Source organism: Phyllopteryx taeniolatus, chromosome 14 (assembly GCF_024500385.1).
Source record: "Phyllopteryx taeniolatus isolate TA_2022b chromosome 14, UOR_Ptae_1.2, whole genome shotgun sequence".
Classification (NCBI taxonomy): domain Eukaryota; kingdom Metazoa; phylum Chordata; class Actinopteri; order Syngnathiformes; family Syngnathidae; genus Phyllopteryx; species Phyllopteryx taeniolatus.
Window position 1 is genome coordinate 7,921,189 of NC_084515.1, and position 21,120 is coordinate 7,942,308.

The 21,120-nt window shown below is 40.4% G+C and overlaps 2 protein-coding genes across 3 annotated transcripts; both read left to right on the top strand.

The window, feature by feature from the left end:
* Positions 1 to 2,489: 2,489 nt before the first annotated feature.
* LOC133489247 (midnolin-B-like) lies at positions 2,490 to 9,734 on the top strand. 2 transcript variants are annotated; one of them, XM_061798142.1, is made up of 8 exons: positions 2,490 to 2,883; positions 3,142 to 3,235; positions 3,330 to 3,389; positions 3,578 to 3,854; positions 3,948 to 4,021; positions 4,102 to 4,201; positions 6,449 to 6,646; positions 8,919 to 9,734. In XM_061798142.1, exons 1-8 carry the CDS (start codon positions 2,738 to 2,740, stop codon positions 9,086 to 9,088), a joined length of 1,119 nt encoding a protein of 372 aa, XP_061654126.1. In that variant the 5' UTR covers positions 2,490 to 2,737; the 3' UTR covers positions 9,089 to 9,734. The 2 variants fall into 2 exon arrangements, with proteins under 2 accessions (XP_061654126.1, XP_061654125.1); XM_061798141.1 differs by having other exon boundaries at positions 2,493 to 2,883; positions 3,578 to 4,021; positions 8,919 to 9,731.
* A 2,899-nt stretch (positions 9,735 to 12,633) lies between these two features.
* Positions 12,634 to 18,990, top strand: cirbpa (cold inducible RNA binding protein a). Its single transcript, XM_061798143.1, has 7 exons — positions 12,634 to 12,753; positions 13,402 to 13,501; positions 15,833 to 15,939; positions 16,033 to 16,156; positions 16,235 to 16,376; positions 17,561 to 17,622; positions 18,055 to 18,990. The coding sequence occupies exons 2-7, from the start codon at positions 13,402 to 13,404 to the stop codon at positions 18,066 to 18,068; spliced, it is 549 nt and encodes a 182-aa protein (XP_061654127.1). The 5' UTR covers positions 12,634 to 12,753; the 3' UTR covers positions 18,069 to 18,990.
* The last annotated feature ends 2,130 nt before the right edge of the window (positions 18,991 to 21,120 follow it).

Consider the following 21,120-nt stretch of genomic DNA (forward strand, 5'->3'; position numbering starts at 1 on the left):
CAAACTGCCGGAACAGCGGATTTGAACCCTGAACCTCAGAACTGTGAGGCAGATATGCTAACCACTCACACACCCATTTGCGGTTTGTCTTTTTCACAAATATTTGTGTTTTATTTAACTATTTATAGCTGAATTGTATTGATTATATACCAAAGTATGAAAAAGATGAAGAAAAAAAACAAAAAACGAAGGAAAAATCCAACTCATTTTGTAAAACTAATCGCAGATTAGGATTCTTTAAATATTTGGATGTCTTCTGTGTAATTGTGTTGACAATGTGAATGTTCAAGCACAGAGGTGTGAAATAGAGGATTTGACACATCTGGGAAATGATGGCAGGATATGCCATGGAGAGGTGGGAGGAATGCTTAGGAGAAACACAGTGTGCGCGCGCGTGTGTTTGTCCGTGATTGTGAGTGTGTGTCTTTGCTCCCTGAGGTCTGACGTCAGAGTTGCGTCTGTGCATGCTCCGGAGAGCAGGACATCCTGTGGAATTGTTCTTGGCGAGAGCCTGAGAATGTAAAGTAGCCTAGCCCTCCCTCCCTTCTAACAAGCTACCGTATGCGTGTGAACGTTTGTGCGTGCGTGCACGTGTGTGCGCGTGCATGTGTGCGAGAGAGTGCTCAGTGTGGGACGTTCCATGTAAGGAAAATGCTGCTAACATCATGTGTGTAGGTGCTCATATACGTCACAATTCCAAGGGCATTAATGAATGCAATGTCTCACAGACTTGATTGCGAGAGGGTGAACAATGAGCAATGTGGGTAGGTGATATTGGAGCGAGTGAAGAAGTGACGCAGACCGGAAAAAGCGGGGGCGTTGTGGGTGTGCCTATTTTTAGCCCCGACTAGGAGACGCGTATTAGCCGCATTTCTATTCCCTCGCAGGCTGTGCTCTCCTCCACGCATCATGTGACAGGTGCAGCCCCGACAATTCGGCTGGGCACCGAAGGTGGGACATGAATACTAAAGAGGCAAGGATGAGAGAGGCGTTTTGCGCAATACAAAGAGAAGACTCATGTTCTCACAGTCTGAAAAATTAAGTGAAACATCACTACTCTAGTTTCCAACTCCAGGGGTTTTCTTACCAAAGACACTACACAATGAGATCAGATTGCTCTTTTAGAACTTGCCCCAAATAATTTTGACAATTAATGCCAATCTGCCCAGGGCCTTTAGAAGCAGGTGTGCTAGCAAATGTAATTTGAACTAAAGTGTCTTGAAAAAGTCGTCTTCTCAAATTCTTTTTTTTTTTGCAGTTTCCCCACATTAATGTTTAAGATCATCTAACAAATGTAAATATTAGACAAAGATAAGCCAAGTAAACATAAAATGCAGTTTTTGATTGCATTTATTCAGAATTGTTTTTTTTTCAAAGTTACCTGACCCTGTGTGAAAAGGTAATTGTCCCCCCTTTGTTAAAGGTCCCATATTTTGGCTATTTAGACCTCCATAGAGCGACTCTCTAACATGGACTAATTATAAAAGTGTCAATTTAATAATAATAAAAAACACCTCTCTTTTGTCATACGAGTGTCCAGAAAAGGCCCCTCTGACAGCGACTTCTGTTTGACCCAGTTTTGTATCCGCTTTGTCCATATTTGGCTAAGGCCGCCCCCTTTCCTCTGATTGGTTGCCTCCGTGTAGAAGACCCACTTGTGAGAACACACGTGTTTGTTGTTTTGACAGCGCTGGCTCTGGAGGGGAAGGGGAAGCCGGAGAGCTTCGCTAGTAACGTAGATAAGCTTGAGAAATTCAATATCCGCAAATGAAGAAAACATGGAACGGTGGTAGACCTTCCCAGGAGTGGCCGGCCAACAAAAATTACCCTGAGACTACAGCAACGACTCGTATATCATACATAATGATTTTTGTGTGAAAAAAAAATACAAAATCTGATTTTATTTGAAGGCCATGTCACTGAGCAATACTAACTATCCATCCATCCATTATCTGAGCCGCTTCTCCTCACAAGGGTCGCGGGAGAGCTGGAGCCAATCCCAGCTATCATCGGACAGGAGGCGGTACACCCTAACTGGTTGCCAGCCAATCACAGGGCACATACAAACAAACAACCATTCGCACTCACATTCACACCTACGGGCAATTTAGAGTTGTCAGTTAACCTACCACGCATGTTTTTGGGATGTGGGAGGAAAATGGAGTGCCCGGTGAAAACCCACGCAGGCACGGGGAGAACATGCAAACGCCACACAGGCGGGGCCGGGGATTGAACCCCGGTTCTCAGAACTGTGAGGCAGACGATCTAACCAGTCGGCCAACGTGTCGCCATACCAACAATTACTTATTAAAGCAGTTTGTGAATCTTCTCTGTGGAAAGTTCTATAATTTATAAACTAAACTTACTTACAGAGCATTGATAATTTACAGAGTCCTAGTTAATGAATACCGGACGACGCATTCTGACTTGTATCTCACTCTGATTGGCTGTGAGTTCTAAAGGGCGGGGCTTACCGGAGACGGTCTTCTACTGAAGTAAAGCGGCTGCGGACAGACACGAGTCATGATGATTTGTGCCGTAGCTCCAGATTCTCCCTCTACGCCGCTAAATGCTTAAACGGCTCTTTGACTTTCATTTTAAAGGATAACATATTGGCATAACGTTATAGAGTCGTAATTTTTTTTTGGAAGTGGATATTTGATTTGTATTCTCTACCTGGACTGTTTAGTTTACAAGGGGCGGTGTCTGTCGCTTCTATCTTCACAGCAGCCCCACCATGCGTCTGTTCGTCGGCTCCAGCTCCATCGGCGGCCCGCTGGAGCTCGTCGTCCCCAGAGGAGAGACCGTAGACGGGCTGAGGACTCGCATCTCTCGTCAACTCAACATGCACACGGACAGAATCGTCCTCCTGCACAAAGACAAGTAAGCGTGCGACACTTTCTTATACGGCGCTCCAGTGGTGGGAAGTAACTAAGTGGAGTACAATTTCGTAACAGTAAGAAGTACAAATAGAGTGTTAAAAAGGTTTATGGTTGCCTATAGATGCCACAAGATGGTGGCAAAGGAAATGAAGCTCCTCAACTCGCTACAACATAGTTCCTTGGGACCAAGGTGCAAAGCTACGACAACACGTTTTGATCGGATAAAAGCCTGACCATCTCTCCCCTTGTGTTGTGGTAGGCAGTTGGCTGCAGGGAAACTACTGGAGCAGGGAGTAGCAGATGGCAGCAGACTGACCTTACAGGTGCCTGCGGCAGTCGAAGCTGGTTTATCTGTAAGTTTAAAAAAAACACACACAGAGAAAACATGTCAGCACATTATTTTTGGTGACACTTGACATCATTTGGGTTAATCATTTTCCTCTGCAGCGTTCTAGTGCCAGAGTCGAGAGGATTGTGGACGTTTTGGAGAGGCTAGCAGACTGTGAGGTAAAAAATATTTGTTATTCACTGCAAGTAATGTATTTATTTATGTAGCCTAGCTAGAGGTGTGACGCTTACCAATATAAACATCAAGACAAATTCAAAGCAATCCACATTTGGTTGTAAGCTTCTGGCTCAATATGACTTGGCAACTTTCTCTAACTTTCAACTGTTTCTTCTCAACAATCACGCAGATCAGTGACTTCCTGTCCGGTCGTTCGCCTTTAGCCATTAAACTGGGTATGGGGGCCCACACAATGCACGTGCAGCTCCAGCTGTCCCCTCAGGATGTGGCGAAACTGCAGCTGGACAAAGCCTCAGAAGCTATTAGCAGCCCACCCACAAAGGTCAACATGGGCCAGTCTGCTTCAAGCTGTTCCCCCACTCGCACATTCACGACTTCAGCAGCTTCTTCTCCCCCAACCGCAAACTCTGCCAGCTCTATGCAATTTGAGCCCCAAGCTGTTCCTTGTATGGACTGCCACCGCCAAGCAACTTCTCATCAGTCACGTCCACACGCAACTCTTTTAACGCCTTCCTTCCATTCCACTTGCCCACTACCAGCGACTACACCGGTCTGTTACAATGACTCCATTGCTGCATCTCAGAGTCCATTACCAGCCTCCACCTTCAAAGAGGTCAGCCCTGTTGGCTTGTATACATTGTCCTGTCTTGGATAAAAGACACTGTTTATAATCCTGTCCTTGATATTTTACAGTCTTTGCACTCCTCCGCTGTTGAACGGATCAAGCAACCAGGCGCAGTGATAGAAAGTTTCGTGAAACATTCTCAAGGAGTATTCTCTGGAGCTTTCTCTGGTAAGTCCCGCTTGAAAAAGTGGAAGTTTTTCATTGGAAATAGGGATGGGCGTAATAATGGATTAATTCATTGAGAAGAAGTGTTTGATTGAGTCTTGTGAAATATGGAGGAATTTAAGGGCCCTTAAAGCATTTGAGGCAAAATGGAGTGCACTAATTGGCAGAAACCTACAGAGGCACTGTTGATTCAGTCTCAAGTGCAGTGGTGCCTTGACTTACGAGTTTAATGTTTTCCATGACTATACTTATACAGTCCCCTCCAAAAGTATTGGACCAGCAAGGTCAATTCCTTTCAGATCAAATGATGAATATGAGACACAAGTTCAGAATTCCACCTATTATTTCATGGTATTTACATCTAGATGTGTTAAAAGACTCAGGACAGAGCACCTTTTGTTTGAACCCACCCACTTTTCAAGTGAACAAAAGTACTGGAACATGTGACTGATGGGTGTTTCTAGTTGCTCAGGTGTTGTCTTTTAGATTGATTGCTTAAACATTTTGGAACGGGCTCACTAGTCGGGCTCACTAGTCTTTATTGATGATGTAACTCATTATGGTAGCAGTCTACAAAACCATTTTCTCTGGCAATTTCCAGAAAAATGCATCCGGGAGAAGGTTCATCCTGCAACAACACAATGACCCAAAACACACTGCCAACACAACAAAGGACTTCATCAGGGAGAAAAAAAGTGGAAGGTCTTAGACTGGCCAAGTCAAACACCAGACCTTATCCCAATAGAGCATGCATTTTACCTCCTGAAGAGGAGACTGCAGAGAGAAGCAGAAACAGAAACAAAACAGAACTGAAAGAGGCTGCAGTAAAGGCCTGCAAAAGCATTTTAAATGAAGAATGCAACAGGCTGGTGAAGTCAATGGGTCGCAGGGTTGATGCAGTTATTGCAACTAACTGTTATGCCAAAAAACATATATTAAATGTTATTCACTTTAAGTTAATTTAATAATGTCTGTTCAAATACTTTTGCTCACTTGACAAGTGGGTGGCTTCAAACAGAAGGTGCTCTGTCCTGAGTTGTTTTAACACATATACCATGAAATAAAAGCTGGAATTTTGAACTTTTCTCATATTCTTTTGATCTGTAACCCAAATGTCTTCAGTATCCAACAAAAACAAAGGAATTGACCTTACTTACATTTGGAGGGGACTCTGTATTTTATATATATATATATATATATATATATATATGAGCGAGAGAGATGGGTAGAGTAGCCAAATATTGTACTCGAATAAGTAAGAATACTATTTAGTTACTTAGAATAATGAATTAAGTAAAAAGTAGTCCGCCATATAATTACTTGGTAAGAAAGTACTGAGTGAAAAAACTACAAGTACCAAGTAACTATTAAGTAACTTCTCATTTATTTTTTTAATCAGAACATGAAGGTAAAATAAAATAAAAATAACTAAATAAAATAGGAAAGTGAAAATTCAGATATTGCTGAACATCACCTAATGTAAAACATAAATAAAATGTTTATAAGATAAAATCTTTGTAAAATAATAGATTAAGGCAAATTCATCTCCCAAAAAAATGGTCTTACACTATATTGTTTATACTTGTTGAACAGAACATTACTTTAACATTACAGAAACATTATTTGCTTTATCCACTAAAATGACTTAAAGAATCTGTTTGCTGACCAGACTTATTGATAGTGTGTGTGTGTGATAGAGAGAGAGAGAGAGAACAGAACGTACCCCAGAAGATGCATGTTTTACAGTTACTTGTGACCATAAAATAGGGGTAATGTTGCCCTTTGCACAGCCAACACAACCGCAAAAAAATCTGCAACTTACCGCAAGGTGTTTTCTCAAGTGAGAAGTGGGTTGAAATATCCACATTTGGGCAGTGACAAAATTACGCTGCATGTTAAAGCTGTTGTTTTTCGTAGTCTGTAATGTAAACACTGGAGATGTTGTATTCTTGCATATTCAGACATTAAGGTATAGATAGTTTGGCATTCTTATGGAATGAATAGACTAAGTGACACAGGTTGCACAGATCTTGTGAAAAACAAAATACTGATGTTTTTTTTCATTATTCTGCAATTATCTTTTTTTCACGGAAAGATGACCATAAACGGAACCTGCAAAAAAAACCTAATGCTAATAATATACACACCAGGCAAGTAGTTGGCGATGTCCCTTAAATCATGAATTCCATAACAGTACTGTAAATCACATAAATTGTATTTAATGTAAAATCTGATCTAATCCCCCATCAGGCACTTTGGCTCCGTGCAGTCAGAGCGGCGTCAGCCATCGAGCCCGCAGCATCGTCATTATTCTGCAGATCCTCGATGACCTCCTTAGAGCTGCCTCAAACCACCAAGGGGCTCCGTCTTCCCTTTGTCCGGCTTTGGACCGTCCAGCACAGGAGCACAAGCACAAACAGAATACCAACCCCGGCAGTGAGGCTCCAGGTGAGCTTGATTAAATTTGCACTGTCATATGATTAGGGTTGGGCATCGAGAATCGAGAACTGATTGGAACCGAGACTAACGTTCCAGTTCTCCCTGAATCGTTCAAATAAAAAAATTTCGGTTCCCAGTTTCGATGCCTAGACAGCCGGCCCCGAAGAAGAAGTGGCAAAAACCAACAAAGAAAAATGCACACGAAGAAGTGCTTGTGCCCAACAATGGCAGCAGCGAACAAAAGTGTGTCTTAACTTTGTTAAAATTTATAGATAGTGCCTCAGTGCAACACTTGGAATAAGATTATTTTGTGCAAAGGAGGCTTTCACTATGTCTGAGCCTCAGCCTACCCCGCGTGGAGCTTCATTGAAGTCAACTCTGTCAATCGGGTTTAGTGAAACAATAAACTACGTCTATGCCAACATTGAGACAGCTAACAAGGTAAACAGTTGGTTGCGCTCTTGCACTGATGGTTTTTAGCGTTTATTTTAGTCTTCAAACCAACGTAAGAGTCGATGACAGGAGGGAAAAAAAAGGCTTAACACTGAGCTAAAACTTTACATCACAATGAATTGGGAAAAAATTGACATACGTCTCACAGTATCACAAAGACTAACCTTGTGCCTCATCGGTGGGTAAGGAAAGGAATCAATGTTTTATAGTATTTGGTTCCATCCATTAAAAAAAAAAAAAAGGGAAAAAAATCACCGGTGCCTTGTGAAGTTACTTTTCGTGCCAAAATGCTGCGTTCCGGTGGGTACCCTTCAAAATAAATGGCTACAAGCTTAAACAGGAAGTCAAGTTAAAACTTGCAAACATAAACCATTTGACGTGTTAAAACAGTCCCAAATAATGACTTTAACAATCCTATATTTAACTTTTAGCTGAAAAATTAATTAATAAATATTAAGTCAATTGGGTTAGTTCTACACATATTGCCTTTTAGTTCATAGGTTTGACATTGATACTGGTTATAAAGAACCCTGAGTCAAATGTTCATTTTAGTCTATGGTGCGGGCTGTTAAGAAAATGGATGTTCATAATTTGGACACGCTTTATTTAAACCATGCAAACCTTTTTGACCCAGCCCCCTAAAAGAATCTGAATCGAGAGTCGTTTGGAACCGGAATCGAACCCGGAATCGCTCAAATTCAAACGATGCCCAACCCTACATATGATATTGTAAGACAAGACAAGTATATTTATTCTATCATTCATGTGTAAATGTGGAAAAAACCTTTGCAGGTTCAAGTTTACTGTCACACTAAACTAAATCTTTATATTTTGCCAACTTGAGCTGTAGTATATTTTGGACGGCTGTTGGATAGTCAAGTCAATTTTACTTATAAAGCGCCAATTCACAACATAACTCATCTCAATGGCACTTTTACACATTAAGTTGGTCAAGAACCACACTCCTCATCACTCTTGATTTGTATATTTATTTTGTTTTCAGTTTATTATCATAGTCATTCCACAAGTTAACTCCTCTTACATAGACACGTCTCTGTTTTGTTTATTCTTCCATCCATCCATTTTCTGAGCCGCTTCTCCTCACTAGGGTCGCGGGCGTGCTGGAGCCTATCCCAGCTGTCATCGGGCAGGAGGCGGGGTACACCCTGAACTGGTTGCCAGCCAATCGCAGGGCATTGTTTATTCTTGTCTTAGATTTTTTTTTAAATAAACCTGTTCCCCTCAAAATATAACAGTCTAGTTTTGAACAGCTTCTGAGTAATGTGGCAAAGTAATTTGTTGTGTATTTTGTACATTACCTGTGCTGTTTTGAATTCAACTAAGTTTGAGTGTACTGTACTTAAGTTGATATATAGTGTCCATACCTCATAATGTCTAGCTTTCCTGGAAAAGTCTGCCTTGAAAATTGATTTTTAAGTATGTCCGAGACCAATTTTTGGCAGCCACTACGGGTGTGCAAATCGCTGCAGTTGTATTTTGCCTGTCGAACTTTGCTGTAACGCCTTTGCTCTGACCAACCAATCAGAGGACAGAAAAAAGCTGCTGTTTTGGGGGGCCAGCTAGCTGACATAAATCTAATTCGACAAAGGAAACTAACTTCCACATACTGTGTGTACTGGAAGCAATGTAGCCACGAAAAACTCAAAGTGAAGACAATTGACTATGTTAATAAATTGATACAATTTTACGGAACAAATACTAGAATTTAGGTTGTAAATGAGGACAGTGTTTCTGATTCACAACTTCTGCATTTCTTTGATATTCTATGGATTGTAAATTTAAACATATTTGCTTCTCTTGTCTACAGCTGAAGAGGCTCAGCAATTCCTCACAAATGCCGAAGAGAATCAGACGTTGCACTGCAAGCTAAAGCACTTGCAGTCTCTAATGGTCAGGCGACGTCATCACAGGCGAACTCGCAAAGGTTCCCAATTTTCACGACCAGCTCACCCTTATCAGCGTCACCATCGACCCTGATCTCCATAGCGGTGGGCCAGAAGAGTGGACTTTTAAGTTCTTATGGGCGTCATCACTTGTGCAGATGCTACTGTTTATTGAATTATGAAAAGAAATGACTGACCAAACAAGGTTTGGGTAATTTAATTCCAACATATCTACTTTGCCTATCATTTGTAAAGATAACTGAAAAGAACAGATTGCATTCTGCTTTTTCGAATACAATTAAGCTAAAAAAAAAAACGAGTGAGATTCTTGCTTGTTTGAATTTTTTTCTCCTGCTTATCAGGAAGTGATTATGAAATATATGCAGAGAGACCAGTAGAGGGCAATGTTTGCATTCGCAGCGTTTGACCCAAATGAGTAGTCCCATATGCATGTTGCTTATAAGAGACTGTTATTATCAATATTTTGCAGGTTGCTTCAACAGGTCAAGGTCATCCAACAAACCCAACTAACTGTGAACTGAAATAACAAGAATTTAGATTTGCAGAGCAGGGAATCACGTTTGATTATATTTTCAGAAAAAAAACTGTTTCATCTCTATGCAAAGTATATTTAATAGCAACGATAGCACATAGTCCAGACGTGTTCTCTCATCATCCGTGTTCTTGTCGGGAAATGAAATCTGAATGGATGGATTCTTGTAGCCAATTTCATTAAACACACTGGTAAATCAACAAAAGTCTTGATTCCATTCATCAATTTTCTATACTGCTTCTCAGTATGGTGAGCTGCAGCCTATCCCATCTGAATTTGGGCTGAGAGGTGAGGTACACCCTGAATTGGTCACCAGTCGATCACACGGCACATACAGTATCGATAATTATTCACAGCCCAACAGCCTCGCAAAATATCCACACTCATTATTCTCACCTGTTTCCTCTTTGTGTCCATCCGCTTCTTCCGTGACAATCGTGCCAGGTTTTTGTGGTTCAATTAAAAAACATTATAATACAGTAGTTCTGTGAAGCCTCAAAACTACTATACAGGGAGGCAGTTTTTCTGTTGCAACGGGTCAGTAGACGTGCGGTGCTCGATCGCTTAAGTGTACGGCGAAAGGTCGACAACTGTAATTTTCCTGGGACGGTCCACTTCAGCCAGTTTTGGCCACATCAATCCATGTGTGGCGGGCTTCACATGTATGTTTTTTAAATCTGGGAAGAAGCCACAGAGCTCTGTGAAAACCTATACACAGGTAGGGTGGAGCCTAGATTCAAACCCCAAACCTTAGGACTGTGAAGCAGACGTGCGAAACACCTTTCCCCTGTGCTGCCATGCTTGAGTCCATATTTACATAATCATCCACTTCATGTGAAAAGTAATCAAACAAGTTGCTCAAGTCCATATTTACATAATCAGCCACTTCATGCGAAAAGTAATCAAGTACAACAGCCCTTGTTGATCAACTGAGTTCATAACATGCCTCGTGCCTTAACATGCCCTATCACTCCTTCCCCAAAAAAAATCTACTGAGGCCCACTTGTGATATGTACTGGGTGAAATTGGACAGCCTGGAGTCTCATCGATTCTATCAAATTCCACAGGACGTGTCCCAGATGGTGCATACAGAGTTGTTAAAAATTCTCAGGTTCAAATGGAGAAATCTCAGGTTGCAGACTACCAACAACAGAAAGCAGTGCCAGCGACAGGTGTCATTAAATGTTGCTCGACTTGATTGATTCTGTATTAAATGTGGCTTGTGACCAGCGTGTATTGGTGCTGCCAAGTCGCAGTATGTGATATGGTCATGGTGGACTTCCTGCAATGTTCTCTAGCAGGAATAACAATTTTAACATTTGCCAACGATTACCTCTTTTTACGTAACGATGATGTCCAGGTGTAAACTGCTCACTGTCCATCTGCTTAGCGTGACTCTCGCACCCTGAAACGCATAAGGAAACCCAAATGAGTTCCACTTCTTTGATGGGATGTATGCCGCAATGTGACATTTAAAACAACAACAACAATCTTAACTCCTGAATGCATTAGTCAAGGTGCCTAAAACAATATTTCCCAACATTCATTGAGCCAAGGTACATATTTTACATAAAAGAATCTCATGGCACACATCAAACAAAAATGTCACAAAGAATATATTCTGGAATGAAGATGATGTGTTTAATGCATTTAATTGTTTTACCTAACACTATACCTCGCTGGCATAAACAGATGAACAAAGATATATTAGTAGTAAATGAATATTTTTGTTTTGTGACACTGGATGATTTCATGTGTGAAATTTTATTTGAAATAGGTCTCATGTACGTGTCAAATTTTTTTTGGTAGTATTTTTGGGTGCCACAACTTTATATTGTAGCCATCAGACACCAACGTAATACATTTCAAAGTTGTGAACTCACTCTTAACTTTAATGGTGCATGCAGAGCATAATTAAAACAATATATAAGTTTATTGTTTTAATCAGTTTATTTGAAAGGCCTTATTTCTTTCTATGAAATTCATAGAAGGCCTTGTAATTTTTTACTAATACACGAATTAGGTATAATGTGCGCACGAAATACGAATTAATACATAGAATTCTATTCCAGGACAGTTTGGGAAAACAAGCGCACCTTCTCTAGAAACAGTACGGTACATCAAGTGAAGTTCCTAGCAAATGTGGGCTCCATTTGTTTACCAAGACGTCCAAGTTGTTCATGGGGATGAAACTCACAAATGAACATTTTGTGCCCACTTTATACTTATAACATTGTCGTCACAAATTATTTTTTCCCACCATGTCATGTCTAGGGCTTCGTATAAAATATACATTTAGAAATAGAGTAATAAAACCCACCATTAAAGAGAGAGGGAGAGAGATGACTGCTCATGCAGTATTTGAAAATGAGCAGGCTTTGGTTTCGGGTAGCCTTTGCTACCCATCGACCGTCTCCGCTAATCACAACTGCGCATGCGTACATAGACTGCCATTTTAGACCCCTATTTACGCGAGCAGTTAAAGTAGATTCATGTGCTGTGTTTGTGTGGGGGTTAATGAGTCGATGTAATGTGGTTAAAATGTTTCAACATCAAACGTAATGAATGAAAAACTAAATGTCGTTGTGAACAATTACATAGTCTATTTTGTATTGAACAAAGGAAAACTTGGATATTGACTATGATCCCCTCTTCTATTGTTTAAAATAAATAAAAATAAGTGTCATTGCACGAACATTGTTAATCTCGTCAATATCTACGCTTATAATTGAATTGTCTTACGTTTATACGACTACTTAACTTAAACGGCGTGTGATTGTTACATTCTCGGATTCAGCCAAAATGGAGAAAAGGGAAAGCGGCCATTTTAAAATCGATCGATGGCGTCACACTATGTCAGCACAAAGCGCCAAAGGCAGACTGCCACAACTCTACTGACCGTTACAGCCGTCACGTGACACGCAGTCGCCTTGGGGACGTTTAAATACAAGCAAGATAAAACACACAATATCAACTTTAAAATCACACATTACCACTGATACAGCAACTTCGTGGTACTAATATAAGAAAACAGGGTCTCGTCGATTTAAAAAAATATATATTTTTTTTTTCGTAACGACTCGGTGGCACGTGATCCGCCCCCATCCGGTGCCCTCTACAGTAAAAAAGGCTTGCGCGCTCCCTCTTCTCTCTCATTCCCTCAGCAGCTCTTCACGTTCGGTCGTGCACTCATCACCCTTGGAAAGGTAGAACACGTATTTATTCTCTTCTACTCGTATTTATTCTTTTGTAAAACAGCATACAAAATAATCAGCTTGCATCATCCAAACCTTTCTTTCTTTAAAAAAAAAAAATCTACGTTTTTGCATTAATTTGATTGTTTTTTCGGGCAGGAAACTGAAAGATTTTAACTCGCTTTTGAATCATTTAATTGATGCAGACTTTTGGCTGCGGTAGTCTTTAAAGTAAGCGCACAGGAAAAAATGTTTGATATACGTTCGTGTGAAATGTTTGAATTTGGACTGGGCTGCCGTGTTGGTTGCAAAGCTGCCATTAGGCGTGAAACAAAGCAGGCACTCCGCACCTAAAATGGCGCTGAAAGGAACAAAAAATGCTAATCCGAGTTAGCATCAGGCTAACGCCACGGACCACGTTTTGCCGTCTCGGCAGCCTATTCCCTTTAGCCGTTATAAGAACGCAACACGATTGAATCTGTTTTTTTTCTACAAATACTATCGAACTCGTCTACTTAAATATAACGCAGTTGTTTATTAACGGGTTATTTTGGGACGAATGACCTACTTTTGCCTCCGTGTGCCGTTGTACGCAATGGCGTCGTTTGAAAATCGCGTTCGAGATTGTAACTCACTAGTTTTTCCTCCTCCTTTTTGAAGATGTCGGACGAGGGAAAGTTGTTCGTTGGCGGTTTGAACTTCACCACGACCGAGGATTCCTTGGCGTCGGCCTTCGGCAAATATGGAACCATCGAAAAGGGTAAGGTTGGCATTCACACGACGTTTTGCTCCAATTATTACTTTAAACTTTTGGTCCCTCCAAATTTCTCAATTTTCACATTTATTTAAAAAAATAAAAAATAAAAAAAACTTTCCCCCAAGAAACGCGCACACACACAAAAATTACATTTGTCAAGCAATTGTTATAATCACAGCATTCAAAGTTGCACACATTAGGAATGTTTAATATACAATTAATCATTCTAAAATCATACTGTCTACCTTTCTCACTCAATTTTTATGTTTTAAACTTCTGTTTCCCCACAGCTCCACAAAAGAGGGAAAAAAAGATTAAACAAAGATCACAAATCAAGCCATTTGTTTTATACTCCCCGTATACACCATTAAAACTAACATTCAGATTCACGCCACTGTTCTTTAGTGCCAAAATTACCAGTTTCCTTACAATTCTACATTTTCCACAAGAAAAAAAATATTCACGTCAACTAATTGACCCAAAAAGTTGAACTCAATAGCCATTTTACACTCACTTCTATGCATTTACACGATTCGCATTTCAAAATGGTGGAAAAAAAAATCAGAATTTATGGGATACTATTCTTTACCTACCAAAAATATACCCCTGTTCACAATTATTGACAAATTTTTGCATTTTATAAAATTATTTTCCACAAAAAACCCAAGTAAATGAGACATTGAACAAATTCCTCATTTATCAAGCAATTTGTTATACTTACACACTTAGATTTTTCAAATATTCTGAACATTCAGGCTGTTTCATGGTCCATCTATTCCCAGTTGTCCCATTTCATTCAAGTAAATGAAAGTCAGTTTCTGAGTCACTTTACTGTCACACTTCAAACTTATTCATCACACCATTGAAGCTTCCCACTAGTCATTGAATTCTGGACATTCTGGTGCTGTTCTTCCCCTTCAGTTCACACCATTTAGCATTCTGTTCCACTCATTCAAGGCCTTAAGCTTTTTGACATTACATAGTTCCCACCATAAAATATACAAATCAGTTTATCGCGGTGGTTAGGTTCCAGAACACACCTGCAATAGGCGAAAGCTGCGAAGTAGTGACATTTAAAAAAAAATATATAAATGTATACATTTTAAAGCTGTTTCAACAGCTCCAGACTCTTAATCTCCCCCACACTCATTAACCTCACCCATACTCTTAAAACACAAGCTATACACTTACTGAACTCTTAAACATGCAGTAGTACTGTACATTTAATTCCTTGTTTTAATGAATTTCTCTTTAGTTTTGTTTTAGGCAAGGAAACATTTTACCACATTTATTACAGCATACACTCAAAATCCCACAATATGGTGAATTATGCCCATTATGAATATGGGGGGGAAAGTACATGTGCTGAATCTGCAATAGGTGAACCGCGATATAGCTGGGGAACACTTACATATTTAATTGTAATTTACATAGTTAATTCTTACTAGGCATTACACGATCTGGATTTTTGGGGCCGATCACAAGATGGAGTAATGTCTATTTACATGACACATTGACATGTATATACTTGTGTACCGTATGACTTGTTCATTTATTGTATATACTTGTGTACTGTATACTCAGAACTGTATATTCAAATTTATTCTCTTGCATTTTAGACAAAAGTTAAAACAATGACCTTTAGGGGGCATTCAAGGATTGGCCACTGACATATCAACATTACATGACCGAAATAATGGGTGGTAACTTGCTGTAATTAAATTACTGTATTGCATATAAATTACTTTAATAAATACTATTGACATGCTTACTCTCTCACTGTCCCGCTATATGGACAGGTGTTGTCCAGAGTTTGTGTCCGTTTGGCTTTTTCCCCTCCCGCGCTGTCGCTTGAACGTGGACATTCTTCGGGTGTCCGATCAAATTTGTTGTTGAAGCATTTGGATGACGTTCCGCACGGCGTACTTCAGTGTTGCACAGACTGCAGATAACTTGTTTGACACTGCAAAATAGTCCCACACCGATGTATTTTTTTCAGAGATTGAAAACTTTATTGGCTGTCAGTTACAGTACTGCGCTAAAAATAAACTAGCTTTTGAAGTCATGTCCCGATGGCAACGCGGATTTAAATGTCTTGCCAATCAGCATAAAATGCGAATTATTGGCCAATACGATCGCATCGATCAGATTGGCGTAAAGTTTAATTCCTACACTTTACATCAATGCAGCAATTTTTAATTCCATATTTAAGTCTGCTCTTCGGTATTCTATTGCAATTTACACAGGAATTGAATTCTCCAGTTTGTTGCTTTCATAAACAAGTTCCTGATGTGCTGTATTGGTTGCCCTCTTATGTTGTGGGTTATTTTTCAGTGGATGTGATCAGAGATAAAGAGTCGGGAAGGTCCCGTGGGTTTGGTTTCGTGAAATACGAAAATGTGGAGGACGCTAAGGATGCACTGGAGGCCATGAATGGAAAGGTAAACCCCATGTTTTTTTTAATTAAATTTATTAGGATTAAACTACAGTATCACTGAATGAATGCTGATATTGAGACGAAATGTCCTTCATAGACTCTGGATGGCCGGTCTATTCGTGTGGACGAAGCAGGAAAAGGTGGTCGCCCCAGGGGAGGATTCTGCTCCACTGGCCAGCGTGGGGGTGGCGGAGGCCGATTTGGAAGCTCCAGAGGCAGAGGTGGGGATTACGCCTAATTTAAGAGCAAGTGTTTAAAAGCAACAAGTGCATGGTTTTTTTTTTTTTTTTTTTTCCCAGGTGGTGGTGGTTACAACGGTGATAGGAGTTACGGCAGCGACAGGGGTTACAGTGACAGGAGCTTCAGCGGTGGAGACCGGAGCTTTAGCAGTGGTGGTAGCTACAGGACCGGAAGCTACTCAGGCGGCTACAGAGACAATAGGTACGTACTATTGCAGATACACTATATAATGCGGTGGTACCTTGACTGAATAGTTTTTAGTTTTCAATCTTCCCTTCCCCATTTATCAGTTTTTCTCAAATGATCAGATGTTGCCTTCGTGCTCCATGTAGGGCTGCAAGAATCGAATGACTCGATTGCTAAAAGTTGGGAGCAGAATCTCAGACTTGGTGTACCGCAACATTAGTCTGCAATCGACCATTGTATAAGGCCAAGGGTGGACAAAGCCATTTGCACACTTTAACCGCTTTATTGAACAAGAAAACTCATAGTAAATACAATGTGAAATCAGTTTGCATTCCCTTACTCAATTGATCAAACCTATTGTATTTGATAGCTGCAACCCTAGTTGTGAGCCAAAATTTGAGTGGTGCGAGCTCCAGATTGTAAGATGACACAGGAATGGATCTTGACTCCCACGCCTCGTGATTGATCCCAAATCAGTTAAAAAAAAAAGAGAGAAATTCCCACTCAACACAGATGTATCCCATTCCTGCCGAATCCTGAGCCAAAATTTTACAGAATTCCTTTTCTCCTCTTACTCTGCTCCCGGAGACTTTTTCCTCCTACTCCTGTCCAATCCCATGTGTGGGAGTGACATTCACTCCCATCCTGTGGCAATCCTGAAAAAATGTTAGCGTCTGCTTCAGATATGCCACACTTTAAACTCTTACTGTGAATGTACACCAGTTGACGCGATTAAATGATCAACTATTCAACTATTTTGAAAATCGATTCATTGTGTAGAGACTAACTAAATTGTCAATCTTTGGAATTTCAGCCTCGCAACCGTGAATATTTGCTAATTTCTCTAATCTATGAAATCAGACTCATCTGTTGTTGTAAAATAAGGTATTTGCAGACTTTTTTTTTTACTTTGGAAAAGTATCAACATTTGTGCCTATTTTCTGACATGGACCGAAGTGATTTATAATTTTTATGCATGTCCTGCTGTCAATTTTAATTTATTATTATTTTTTTTAAAGGGATGGAAAACCTCTAAATTGCTAGTTGCAGCCCTACTTTGCTGAACTAAGAAAACAAACGCTAATGCAAAATACATTTTCATGATAAATTGATTCTACTTGATAACTGCAGGCCTGTTGTTACCCATTTCAATGGAGAATTTGATAAATGTAATTACTAAAACTTTCATTCTCTCCAAGGGGACAAGGTGGCTACGGCGGCGAACGTTCCAGCTCGTACCGCGATGGATACGACAACTATGGTAGGCAATGATGTTGATTTTAAACTATGTAGAATTATGTTGGGGCTGTAACCACACTTGACTGTCCAAATTAGTTTATTTTCATGTAACAACCTTTACCAATTTGCCTTTTATTAAAATGAGTTAACTGTTTAGGGACCACACACAGCCCCAACATATCACATTTGTCTGCAACTTTTGCTGCTGGAAGCCAAGTTGATGCTTTTTGGGTAGGCTACCAAAAATCTTTTTGCAATCCGCATCACCCTGCATTGAAACAAGGCTGGCACAAAATAAGCAGTTGCCTCGCTTCCAGTGAAATTGGAGGAAAAAAATGGGAGCCCCTTGTGCCAAAAAAGTGTGGGAGGGCTTCTGGACTGTGGTGGGTTTGAGTGGGGATGTTGTGAAGGAACTTTCAGTGTCTTTACCTGTGTGCCCACTTCTTATCCTCAGCTGCAAACGACTAAACATCTCCCTGATTCAAGATCATCACTTGGCTGGCTGTTTTTCAAAGATACGCTCCTCAAGAAAACCCGTCCATGTTGTTTATTGCTGACATTAGTTTTGTAGTTCTGTTGTCGTAGCTCAAGCATCTTAAAAAGAATGTAGCCCTGAGTTTTGGTCATTTCCCCCCCTTTTTTTTAAAGCAAAAAAATCAGTGTTTAAAAAAAGTTCTTTGCTTGCCTCCCGCGGGGCACCACAGATTCCTCCTAACGCTAACTTCCAATTAGGTCAATTCCATGAAGCCCCCTTTTTGGGGGTCAGACTACGCCAGTCCATGACTTTCTTTGCTCAGCCACACATGCTGTGAGCATCCCCTCCCCATTTTGTCTGGAACATTCAAGTGTTGCTAGGTTTGGGGAATTATTATTTTAAATCAACACGTTTCGAAGGGGCTCGTTTTTGTTTCTTTTGAAGTTCCATTGATCTCCCGCCAGGATTTTAACTCTGAGGAAAGAGATACATTCGCCCAGAAAGACTTAAATGGGTTGGGGGCGGGGGGGATTTTGTAGGCCAAATTCCTTTTTACAATATTCAACTTAGGTTATTTGGCGCTTCCTGTATGTTCAATTTCCCAAAAGCGTGAATTCCTTTCAGACTGGTGAACTACAAATCCGAAGTGGCCGGCTGTTCATGAAGTTGCAAATTGCAGCATGCTACAGTCTGTCCCAAGGTATCTTCTGTGCTCTGCTCAACATCTGCATTTTTTTTAATGTGCTGTAAAATTGGACTAATCTTGTCAAGTGATCGAAAACAAACTGTAACTTCGTTTCCAAAAAGTAAAACCACGATCGGGAACAGATTTGTACTTTGTTCTTTGTATGGTCTTTTTTTTTTCTTTGTCAGTTCTCGGCTTCATGGAGCCCATTAAACAGATTGTGGAAAATATTCTTTTGATTCTTGCCTCAAAAAGTGTCGCATGGGGGGATTACTTTGATTCTAATTATGTGCACATTAGGTAAATGAGTAGGGATGCATTTGGAGTCCAAATTTGAAATAAAGCTACCTGACTGCTACCAAATCTGAACCTCCAATGAGACTACCACTTGGCTCCACCCGACTATTCAAAGACTCAGTGGGCAACTTGTGTGCAGGGTTAAACCTCTAGTGGGGTTTTGTTGCCACTGGGAACGTTTAGCAGGTGTTTGGTCATGTTAATGCTTCATTACATTCAAGAGGTCAGCTACTTCCAAATCCTACCAAGTCCTTGGAGAGTGAAGCGTTGCGCCTACCCAACAAGTGCTGCTCACAGATGAAAGCTGCTCTCTTGCCTAGGTCATATGTGGGGAGAGAGTAGGCCAATGCACGTGAGGTAAAAATCTCCTTTTGCTTTGCTCACATCCTTCCAACTCAGTTGTCATTTTGTTTCCATGAATGCCCTCAAAGTTCAGTCGCTCTTTTCTAGTCCTCTGCCTCACAAGTCGTCCACAAACATGACATGGCCGCTAAAGCCTCTTTCTCCCGATTCTTTTTAATACCTGAAGAATTGTTTGTGAAGCTCCTGGAATGTAAATGCTCCATCAGTTCACCAAAACAAAAAGCACTGGCCTCTTGAGTCATGGATTGTACTGACCGGTCCACTTCAGTTCACTGCATTAGTTCTCTAATTTTCCCAGTAATGACCCACAGAAGTATTCTTTAAAAAAAAAAAAAATATGTACTCGTGTCTTGAATATTTACATTTGAATAAGTGGTGAGTTTCAGACCCATGAATAGTGTTGCATGCTGTTGGATTTATTTAAAAAAAAATTTTTTTTTTTTTTTTGGGTCACAATTGTTTCAGTGCAAAGATTTGATAAGTTCTCTTTTTCTCCAGGTTGACCTGATGGTTGGACTTGTGGAACTTGTCGCAGCTGAAAGATGTTCCGCCTGAGGGGCATCGGTCATTTGGCAATGCCAGTCGGGCTGAAGGGGTATGTTTTGTTTTTGCTTTTTGTGAGGGTGTTACACGTGCAGTTGTACATTGATTTACCAGTCACCCGTCTTACAGAGATTTTACACCGATTTTATCGGGCGAATCGGTATTGGCCGGTATTTAGCATTTTATGCTGATCGGCTTTGTCATTTGCCGATCGCAAAAGACATTTACTCCGCGTCGCCGCCTGCACAGTATATGTGAATCCAAAATATAGTGGATTTTAGCCTTGTCTTTTGGCATAGTACTGTAAATATCTGACTGCCAATGAAGTTAAAAAATATAAAAAATTTGCTCCAGGCAACACGTAATGCCTGGATCAAACAAATTTGCTCTTGCACGATTGCAGTCAGGCTACTGCAATAAAATCTTGTATTCTGATACCACCGCATCCCGTTTTTTACGATCATTGGGCTTTATCTTGTCAACTCAAATGCGACCGGATACACTCGTTACTGTGGCGATGACGAGTGGAGCGCGCAGATGGTATAAGGACAAAATGGGGAAAAGGTGTTGGTGGTCACCGGTGCTCAGGGCAGGAGATGTTCATTTAAGGCTTACTTGAGGTATGGTCACGTACTTTTAATACGATACGGCTCACAAGCAGGCAATAAAATGTTATGTAGCCTAGCAAGCTGCTGCTAGCATGAACGGTTGGACGTAAACATGCCGCCGTTGCGTCAAATCATGCTCTAAAGTTTTGGTGTGGGTGAAGTAATTTAATCAAAAATAATTTAATTACATTAAATTGGCACCCATTATTTCTGTCCTGTAATGTCGGTTTCACCTGACTGATTAGAACATATGATCTGACTAGAGCAGTGATTTCTAACTTATGGAGCCAAGGAACATATTTTACTATTGAAAAATCTCACGGCACACCAACAAACAAGTCACAAAGTGGATACATTATTATATTTACTTCCTGCCATCTAATAGAAGCCCATTCATTTGTTCTGTCTGTCACTATGCCTCACTGGCATAGAGGAACAAAGATACATTTATTGTAAACATAATTTTTGGAGCAATTAAGTACACAAGTATATACAGCAAGTGAACAGGTCATTTAAATAAGACTCATTCCGCCATCTTGTGATCGGATC